General features: G+C 41.4%; 1 protein-coding gene across 7 annotated transcripts in view; it reads right to left on the bottom strand.

Moving 5' to 3' along the window:
* Positions 1-11,030, bottom strand: part of Cdk12 (cyclin dependent kinase 12) — a 74,733-nt gene extending 63,703 nt beyond the window's left edge. For 5 of the 7 annotated variants that reach the window (XM_075990853.1, XM_075990850.1, XM_075990852.1 and 2 more), the window contains exons 1-2: positions 9,418-11,030; positions 2,472-3,350 (exon numbers count right to left, since the gene is read on the bottom strand). In XM_075990853.1, coding sequence (XP_075846968.1) covers positions 2,472-3,350; positions 9,418-10,460 — 1,922 coding nt within the window. In that variant the 5' untranslated portion in view covers positions 10,461-11,030. The remainder of the gene's footprint in view (positions 1-2,471; positions 3,351-9,417) is intronic. The other 2 variants (XM_075990854.1, XM_075990848.1) reach the window with 2 other exon arrangements.

The following is an 11,030-nucleotide window of genomic DNA, read 5'->3' on the forward strand; positions in this document are numbered from 1 at the left end:
GCTGTTCTGGGATTCACTATGTAGACCAAACTAGATCTGCCTACTTCTGCTTCCCAAGTATTAGTATTAATGGCCCACCCCCAGCTAGATTAAATATATTTATAAATTAAAACAAAACAAAAACAAGGTGAGTAACTCCTGAGGAACAATACCCAACACTGACTTTAGGCCTCTGTTTGCACGCCTGCACTTCCATATACTCATGCACCCACACACAGAATCATACTTAAACTAATGATGTCAAACTACTGATATCAGAAAAAGTTGGAAAGTAGGTTTGCAATTTAAAATAAATGGCACTCATTTTTCTATTTACAATGAAGTCTACAACAGTAAATGCAACTCATCCCCTAGAAAATAAGAGGATAAGATCTCAACAGAAAAACCAGTAAGACTATAGACTTCTATATGGCTAAAGCATATCTGTTTGGAGGTCTTCTTGTTCAGCTAGTATGGCCCAATAGATTGAAAAAAATAATAACTTTCATAATGTCATTTGGGGCTGGAGAGATGGCTCAGCAGTTAAGGCCACTGACTCTTCCAGAGGACCCGGTTCAATTCCTAGCACCCTTATAGAAGCTCCCAACTGTCTGTAACCCCAGCAGTTCCAGAAAATCTGATACTTTCACACCAATTGACATAAAGTAAAAAAAAAAGATGCATGCTTCATAATCATTTCAGTAATCAACACTCAAAATACTAATTAAAATTTAAGATCATCCCATTGTAAGTTATAGTCTAATTATCAAGGATTCTACATACTGCTCTTTTTTTAACTATAGGATAAGTGATCTTTATAAATTATATCACCCACCAGAGGTGGTAGTGTATGCCTTTAATCCCAGCACTCAGTAGGCAGAGGCAAGAGGATCTCTGTGAGTTAAAGGCCAGCCTGATCAAGTTCCAGGACAGTCAAGGCCATTACAGAGAGAAAACCCTCTCTGAAGGAATAAACAAACAAGCAAAAAGTATCACTCTAAAAATTCTTTATAGATATTAAAATCAAAATATTACAAAAAGAAAACAGGGGTATTGAGATAGCTGGGTGGGTAAAGATGTATGTTTGTCATGAAACCCTGCTGACCTGAGCTCCATTTGGAACCTATGTAAAGAACAAAGGTAAGAACCAACTCCACAAAATGGCCCTCTGATTTCCACATGTATAACATGGTGTACACACACACACACACACACACACATAAACTTTTTTTAAAATTTATTTATTATGTATACAGTGTTCTGTTTGCATGTATCCCTGCAGGCCAAAAGAGGGCACCAGATCTCATTACAGATGGCTATGAGCCACCATGTGATTGCTGGGAATTGATCTCAGGACCTCTGGAAGAAGAGCCAGTGCTCTTAACCTCTGAGCCATCTCTCCAGCCCCACAATAAACTTTTTTAAATAAATATATGGCGGAGAAATATGGTTATGTAAGACATGAGGTATCAGGGCGCCTTCTGTACTCTGATGCACACATATGTACACACACATAAATTTTTAAAAAAAGTACACTTAGACCTGGAAAAATAGCTCATGGGTTAAAGAGTGATTATTGCTCTTCCAGAGGAACTAGTTTGGTTCTTAGTACTCACATGACAGCTCACCAACACTTATAACTACAGTCCCAAGAGATCCAATAACTTCTGGCCTACATTGTCCTACATTCATGTGGTGTACATAAATTCATACAGACTCACACACATGCATATAAACAAACAAAAAATACTCAAATTGAGTAAAAGTGGGGCTGGAAAGATATAATTAAGAGCAGTAATTTAGAGTAATTAACTACTATTCTTCTAGAGACTTGAGTGCAGTTCCCTGCACCTTACGGTAGCTTAGAACCATCCATACTCTTATTCCAAAGGTTCCATCATCATCTTCTGACCACACAGTCACAGTACACATACATATGTATAGACAAAATAGTCATACAAGCATACACACACATAAAATCTAATTTTTGTCAGGCATAGTGATACATATCTATAATTCCAGCATTCTGGAGATTGAGGCAGGACTGTTGTGAGCTTAAGGTTACCTGAGACTACACAGTGAGCATAACAGCACCCTATCCCTGCCTAATCCCAAAAGCTACCCATCAAGATAATTCGGCAGGTAAAAGCACTTGCCACCAAGCCTGAGGCTGGATACACAGGACAAAAAAAACTGACTCCCACCAAATTTTCCTCTGGTCTCCACACTGAGACATATTATACACACTTGAAAATAAACAATGTAATTTTTTTGTTTTTTTTTTTAAATGAAAAGAAAAAACCCACAAAGTTTTAATTCTCTAGTCTAAAGCAAAACAAAATGGATTGTTTTCCACTAAAAAACAAAAAAGCAATTCCTAACAATAAAAGCATCCTGAAAAGATATGCAGTCTAATAGTTTCAAAAAATTTAAAAAGCAAATACATTATTGATCAAAAAGACTGACTTCTTCCATTCTATTATGGAACTTACCTATCCATATCATCATCTCCAGGTAACAAGGGAGGGAGAGGCAGAGGAGGCAATGTTGAAGTTTTCAGATGTGGGATAGCAGCTGTTACAGATACTTGAGTCTTCACAGAAACCTGTACAGGGGGCTGAGAATTTGTCTGAGAGCACAGAGTAGATGTCCTTGGGTGAGGAGAAGAGGGCAAAGTTGAAGCACTAGAAACAGGAGCTTGACTAGATGGTGGTTGGGGAGGAGGCAGAGGTGGCTGCAGTGGAATAGCTGGTAGTGGAGGCAAAGGTGGCAAAGGGGGTGCCTGAGGTGGAGGGGTAGTAGATGGTAAAGGGGGTGGAGAAGTAATTGTGGGGAGAGGTGGAAGGGCCTCCTTTTCTGAAGTCTCTGTCTCCTTAGAAGTAACAATCACCTCCTTCAGTGCTACAGGTTTAATGTCTTTTACTCCCTGAGCTTTCAAATCCTTAAGAACAGGATGCTTCTGCAGGTTCTCATCCAACTTAACTTTCCCTACATCTAAACAATTTTTTATCTCTGTGTTTGAATGTGCTACATTTATCAGTTCAGTATCTGGGATAGATTTTTCTGACTTTATACCCCTGGGTAACTTTTTAGACTCTAACCCTGACTCCTTCACCTCAACTTTATCTTTTTTAGTCAGAGTGATGGGTGAACCCTTGGAATCTTTTCCATCCATTTTTGCTGCTGCTGCAGCAGCTGCTCTTTCCTTCTTTTTCCTACTGAGTTCAGCTCCCAGGCTGGAATTCAATGGAAGCCTGACAGGTGAGATACTGGAATGACGGCTGTGTGACCCGGATCTCTTCTTTTTACTATGAGAAGATGAGTGTCTTGAATATGCAGGACTTCTGCTTCTGGACTTCATGGATTTCCTACTGAAAAAAGAAAAAGGCAGTTTGAAATAGACAATAAACAGAGATAAAAGAAGACAATAGCCGGGCGGTGGTGGCACACGCCTTTAATCCTAGCACTCGGGAGGCAGAGGCAGGCGGATCTCTGTGAGTTCGAGACCAGCCTGGTCTACAAGAGCTGGTTCCAGGACAGGCTCCAAAACCACAGAGAAACCCTGTCTGGAAAAACCAAAAAAAAAAAAAAAAAAAGAAGACAATAGGTCAGCAAAACAGGTCTACATCTGTAAATTTGATCCCATTCTGAGTTATCAATTTTAAAAGATGATTAAAGCCAGGCATGGTGGCACAGTCCTTTAATCCTAGCACTTGAAAGGCAGAGGCATAAGAACATCTGAGTTCAAAGACAAGATTACCATCTCAAAAAAAAAAAAAATCAGGGGAGAAATGGGGTTAGGAGAGACTGACTCAGTGATTAAGAACACTGGAAGTTCCAGAGGTCTGGGGTTCTAATCCCAAAGCCCACATGGTATTTAATTATCTGTTACTCTAGTTCCAGGTGATTCAACTCCCTTTATTGTCTCCCGGATCACTGCAAGTACACGGTACACAGACATACAGTCAAACAATCCATACATATAAAATAATTATAAACCAAGTTGGGCATTGGGTACATGCCTTTACCCCCAGCACTTGGGAGAGACAGGCTGGTGGATCTGTGAGTCCAAAGCCATCTTAGTCTACAGAGTGAATTCCAGGACAGCCATAGTTATTTATTGAGACACCCATCTCAGAAAACATACACAGATACACACACAGAGAGAAAGAGATTCAAAGTTGGCACTACAGAAAAGGATTGGCCAGTTGGTGGTGCACACCTTTATTCTCAGCACTTCAGAAGCAGAGGCAGGCATATATATGCAAGTTCGAGACCAGCCTGGTCTACAGAGTGAGTTCCAGGACAGCTAGAGGTACACAAAGAAACCCCCTCTTTAAAAGTAAAAAAAAAAAAGGTCAGTGGTTAAACGCATTTCCCAACACCTACTTGGTAGCTCAAATCATCCAACAGTCACTTCTTATTTCCTTGAATGCCAGGCATGCACATGGAACACATACATACATGCATGCAAACACACATAAAATTTTAAAGATTTAAAAAAGAAAAAAATCAAATCAAAGTCATCCTGTTATACAGCAAACTCAAAACCAGCCTGGGCTACTTGAGACTATTATCTAAAAACAAAAAAGGAAATTTAAAGATTCTCAATCATGCATAAATATACATTTGAATTAAGTAAAACTAAAAATTCATTTGGCTAGGACTTGGCTCCTATTTGTAATCTCATCTTGGCAGGCAGAAGCAGGAGGATCTAAGTTCAAAGCAAGCCTAGTCTACAAGAGCTAATTCTAGGACAGACAAGGCTAACAAAGAAACCCTGTCTTGAAAATAGGAAAAATAAATTTAAAAAAAATTAAAAAACGAAAGCATCAAAATTGCCCACTATGTAGTCATAGTCACAAAGCTTACTTTAAGAATTTTTTTTTATAAATTTTTGCCTTTATTTATGTAAGAGCACCATGTCTGTGTCCACTGTCCAGAGAAGAGCATCAGAATCTCTGGGACTGGATTTAGAGATGTTTGTGAGTCACTGTATGGGTGCTGGGAATCTTCCTCCTGAAGAACAACCAGTGCTCCTAACCACTGATCTAACACTTCAGCCCAATTTCTAACCCTTTAACTAGGGTACTACTTACAGCCTCAGCTTATTACAAAGTTGTGTCCTCATCTCCAGAGTGCTGATATTAAAGGTCTTACTTAGTTCCTTTAACACAAAAATGATTTCCAATCAACTTTTTAAGACACATAAAACAAGAAATTACTACATGTACAAATAAACTTACTTGTTTGTTTTGTTTTAGAAATGGGATAATCCTATGTAGCCCTGGCTAGCCTAAAATTTGATATGTAGACCAGGCTAGCTTCAAACTCTGCCCAGCTACAGCCAATATTCTTAACTGCTAAGCCATTTTTCCAGTCCAACAAAAAAAAATTATGAATGACTGTAAAATAAAATCTGGAAATCTACAGAACAGATTATTTTAAAGTGTCATTAATTACGTTTTTACGTTGTCCTGCTCAAGATTCAGTGTGAAGAAAACCAATGAAAGCTACTAAAATTGACTAAAACGAAGCACTTGAGTCCCAGCACTTACTTGGGAAGAAGAGGTAGACAGGCATTTGAAACAGCCTGGTCTACATGAATTTCCAGCCAACCAGGGCTGCATAATGAGACCCTGTGCCAAATAAATAAATAAGAGGTGCCAAGCCTGGGTGTTACGGCAAACACCTTTAGTGACACACTATAATGTCTATAGAGAATCACAGACAAGTGAAATCTCTGAGTTCTAGGCCAGCCTGGTCTACATAGTGAGCACTTGTTTAACATGCAAAAATCCCTGAGTTCATTCCCAAGCACTGACCCACAACCAAAATGGTGTTTTTCCCCAGTCTATTCTTCCCAAATGAAGAATCTATACAGAGTGCCAGGACAGCCAAAGCTACACAGAGAAACTCTCTCTTGAAAAAACAGAAAATTAAATATAGGGCCTTAACCATACTATGTAAACTGAATTATATCACCAGCCCTCTTTTTGGAGGGAAAGGAGCCTTTTCAATTCTTCTTATGTCAGCATGATAGCACAAGCCTTTAATAGCACTATGGAGGCAAGAGACAGGTGGATCTCTGAGTTCTAGGCCAGTCTGGTCTATATAAAAAATTGTAGGTTGGCCATAGCTACATGAGACCTATCTCAAAAATAAATAAATTTGGTGGGGCAGTAGTGGCGCACGCCTTTAATCCCAGCACTAGAGAAGCAGAGTCAGATTGATCTCTGAGTCTGATTTTGAGGTCAGTCTGGTCTACAGAGTGAGTTCCAGGACAGACAGAGCTACACAGAGTAACTCTATTGCGAAAAGAAAAAATAAAGAAATAAAGGAAGCTGGGGAAAAAGGAAAGAAAGAAATAGATTTTTATTATTATTGTGCATGTATATGATCTATGGATGTTGGAGGATAACTCTGAAGTCAGTTCTCTCCTTCCACCTTACATGAGGTTCTAAGGCTCAAACTCAGGTAGAGAGTCATCTTGTCAGCCCATTGTTTGGTCTTTTTGAAATGAGGTTTCAAACAACAGTCCAGGCTGGCCTTGAAATCAAAATTCTCTTGCTACAGTTTGTCAAAACACTGAACTTATGGATGTGTGCCAGTCTGCTCAGGTTCCACACTCTATAATTTTTTTTGGTTACTTACTGTTGGGAATTGCAATAAACAAAATTATATAATGGATGAATATAAATAATGCTCTGTACAACACAACAAAAAGTGCATATTTCCAATATTTTATGTTTATACTTGCATACCCCACCAGCATACTCTCTCCACACACTACTAGGTTTATATCTGCCATCACTACATTCATTTCAATTAAAAGAACACACTTTCTCAGTTCACTTAAGAGAACATGTTATCTGCACATATCTAAGAATCTAAAAAGAATGATTTCAAAACAAAAACTCTTACCCAAAATTCTCTTTTAACCCTTTAAATTTCTAAACTCAAGAGTAAAAAATTTTTCAAGTAACCTTAATGTTAATACTCTAAAGAAAACAAATATTCTGCCTAATTTTATAGATAATGTCTGTAATCCCAACAAGTCAAGAGGTTAAGGTAGGATTGCTGGAAATTTCAGGCCAGTTTCAGACCAGCATAAGATACACAGCAAATTTCAGGCCATCCTAGGTTACAGCATGAAACTCTGTATAAAAAACATAAAATTCTTAGATTCCCTTTTATAACTATGCAACATTACAAATGGTACATTTATCACTTACGTATTCCAATAGATATAAATCATACCTCTCTAAAAAATTATGAATTCTAAGAAATGGTTTGCATGGTAAATGTTTATAAAAGTATGCTGTTGGCCGGGCGGTGGTGGCGCACGCCTTTAATCCCAGCACTTGGGAGGCAGAGGCAGGAGGATCTCTGTGAGTTCGAGACCAGCCTGGTCTACAGGACAGGCTTCAAAGCCACAGAGAAACCCTGTCTCGAAAAACCAAAAAAAAAAAAAAAAAAAAAAAAGTATGCTGTTTGCTACAATTTTGAGATGAACCTAAACAAAAGATGAAATAATGAAGATAAACAGACATGACAAAATATGTTAATTGCAGGGGGCTGGAGAGATGGCTCAGTGGTTAAGAGCATTGCCTGCTCTTCCAAAGGTCCTGAGTTCAATTCCTGGCAACCACATGGTGGCTCACAACCATTGGAATGAGGTCTGGTGTCCTCTTCTGGCTGCAGACATACACACAGACAGAATATTGTATACATAATAAATAAATAAATATTAATTGCAGAATTTAGGTGTTAGATATCTGCAAGTTTAACATAATTCTTTCAACCTATGTTTGATTTTTTTTTAATACCAGAATGAGAAAATACTAAGGAAATTTAAGCACTGTAGTTAGGCAAATACACTTTAGTGTATTTATCTATTAGACAGTGAAATATACTCTGACTTATAAAGCATATGCATGAATTAATCTTTACCTGTGGTTTTCACCCATAAAATGTACGTTCTAGGTACAAGATACAGTAACATGCTTCATATTTATTAATCTTCACAACAGCCTTGAAGCAGGTACTCCTATTTTTCACATAAAGAAACTCAGGTATGGACAAATTAATCATTTGCCAAAGGTTACAAAGAAATATTAAGATTCCACTCAGATAAAACTAAAGCTCCTGCCGGAAAGTGCCTTTAATCCAGCACTCAGGAGGCAGAGGCAGGTGGATCTCTGTGAGTTCCAGGCCAGCCTGGTCTACAGAGTGAGTTCCAGGACAGCCAGGACTGTTACAGAGAAACCCTATCTCGAAAAACCAAAAACACTAACGCTCCTATTGTTTTTGTGGAAAGTGATGGGTTCAGACATGAAACAAGAACACAATTTTCCATAGGCAATTTCAAATTAACACATCTTTCTTACAAAAATATCAAGCTGAAGGCAATTATTACTATATATTTCAAGGAAAACTTGCTAGTGTTGGGCTAGAGAGATAGCTCAGTGGTCCAGAGCACCGGGGTTCAAATCCCAGCACCCACATGGCAGCTCACAACTGTCTGTAACTCCAGAAACAGGAGACTCCACACCCTCTTCTGGCCTCTGAGGATACCATAAATGCATGTACACATACATGAATGGAAATAAAACGCTCATATACGTAATAAAAAAGACAAAATCTTAAAAAAAAGTATTAGTGTTAAAATAAGTCAACAGTGGTGCTAGAAAAAAAATTCAAACTCTTTGGAATCACTTTCTGCTAGGCTCTATGTCAAAAAGAAAACACCCTCATTAGCTCAATTTTTACTAAACAGTTACAAGATAGTGCTATTCAGTAAGATATAACTAATTAGATTTGGTAACCCAGAAGACAAAATTGGTAGGATAATAGGCAAACGGACTCAAAATAGAAATGTAAACTCATGTGGCTGGAGAGGTGGCTCAGCTTAAGGTTATGAGCACCGGCTGGTTCTACCAGAGGACCTAGGTTCAATTCCCAGCATCTACATGGCAGCTCACAACTGTCTCTAACTCAAGTTCCAGGGAATCTGACACCCTCACACCAATGCACATAAAATTAAATAAATTGTTTAATGAAAATTTGTAATTTCTCATTTTTCTTCTTAATTTCAATAGAGTTTAAACACTGGTATCAATATGACTTACAAAGTAAAGACAAAGCAACAAGTGGCTCTAAATAAGTTTGGAGATCATGCACTCCCTAGGGAAATGCATGATTTCTTACCACTGAAGATTCCCATTAGTGCAAGTACCTACCTACCTTGCTTGAGCAGCTGGAGGCATGTGAAATCTTTACTTCTCAATTCTGGGTTAAAGGAAAAGCCAGACTTACCTAAATGACTAGCCACCCTAGCCAAAGACGAACACTGCAAGCTTTAACAAAACGTTATAAGGACGAATTGCCAACCGCTTGCAACCCACCCGACCTTAGGAAAGACAGGTAACAGCTCACCTGGGGATCGGACTCCGACTCAGAGACCTCTTGCTCAAGAAAGGGCTGCTAGATCGCCTTCGACCGTAGGGACTGGGTGATCTCCCGCTGTAAGAGCCGCTCCTTTCGTAGCTGGACGACCGTCTCCGGCTATAGGGACTCACAGACCTCTGTCGTCTACTGTAGGGGCTGGGTGAGCGAGCGCTGGACTGGTAAGCAGAAGGCTCTTTGTAAGGTGGGCTGGCTGACTGCCTTCTTGAGGTACTCCCAGGACTCTTCTTGTAAGAGTCATAATTGCTAGAAGTGTGAGACCTTGGGGGGCTAAGGTCGTACTCTTGGCCATAAGACGCTCCTGAAGGGCTGTCATCTTGCTTGGAACTGTCAGACCATTTCCTATGCGGACTCCTGGATCTCCGTTTGGGGCTATCCACCGTTTTGTAACTTTTGGGTGTTTCCCTTTTCCGATGACTTTTACTCCGGTCCTTGTGCCCGGACTTCAACTCACGTTCTTTCCGGGTCTTCTCCTTGTGGAGTTTGGATGACCTGGATTCCTTGCTGCTGCTTTTGGATACTTGTGCCTTCCCATAGTCATCACTCCCCTCCGCTGAACGCTTTGAACTTCCTGATATCCGGTCCTTCGTGGACCCAGATTTGGAGACTTCCTGGATTTTTTCTTTCTCGGTCTGCTTAGTTCTTAGCAAGTCTCGAGACCGCCGGTGCTGGTGGTGACGATGTCTGTGCAGGCGGTCACTCCGATCCGTTCCACGACGCTCATCATTCTCCCTCCTGTCTAATTTGAAGATCTTGTCATCCGAGAAGGTGTCTGAATCCGAGCTGATGTCATCATACTCCACCAAAGGTTTGATCACTGTACCCAAAGATGCTGCTTCGGGGGTCACCAACCCCGTATCTTTGGAGTGCTTGGACTTATGCCGCTTGTGCTTCGACACCAAGCGGTGACGCTCCCTGCTGTTGGAGCTGCCACCTCCCGATGACGGCTGCGAAGTTCCAGAAGCTCCTCCGCTCGCGTCCTTCTTACCCCCATGTCTCTCGGAATTGGGCATTCCCTTTCCCCGAGCCAGAAGAAGGGGAAAAAGTTCCCCAGCACTCCAAAAAGCCCCACCCTCCCCCCCGACCCCACGCCCACCAAGGAACCCCTTAAAAGGGGGTGGGGAGGGAAGGGACCGCAGGCCAGGCTCCTCCTCCCTCTCGCCTCCTCAGCGCCCTCCTACATGAGGTGGGGGGGGGGGAGGGAAGGAGCGAGGGAAGAAATGAGAGTTCCTCGGCGGTGGAAGGAGAGAGACACCCGCACCAACTCGAGTCTGCTCGCCGCCGCCGCCCCCCCGCGCCAAGCCGATCTTCAGGCCCGCGAGCCCGGGACCGCAAGGAAGCAGGAAGCCGAGCGCCCGAGCCTGAGGGGCCGACTCCGGCTCTGGCGCCCCGGGAGGACTGCGCGGGCCCTTCCTCTACCCGGTAGCCCGGTTCGGCGCCCGGGCTCGGCGGCCTGAGCTCCCGCTTTGTCCCTCGTCCCCGAGGGAGCCCCCTTCTCTAGCCTCCGCCTCGCCCCGACACCTCACATACACATCCCGCTCCCTCACCCAGACTCAGTCACACACTAGATTAAACCGAAACGG

Source organism: Microtus pennsylvanicus, chromosome 11, assembly GCF_037038515.1.
Source record: "Microtus pennsylvanicus isolate mMicPen1 chromosome 11, mMicPen1.hap1, whole genome shotgun sequence".
Taxonomy (NCBI): domain Eukaryota; kingdom Metazoa; phylum Chordata; class Mammalia; order Rodentia; family Cricetidae; genus Microtus; species Microtus pennsylvanicus.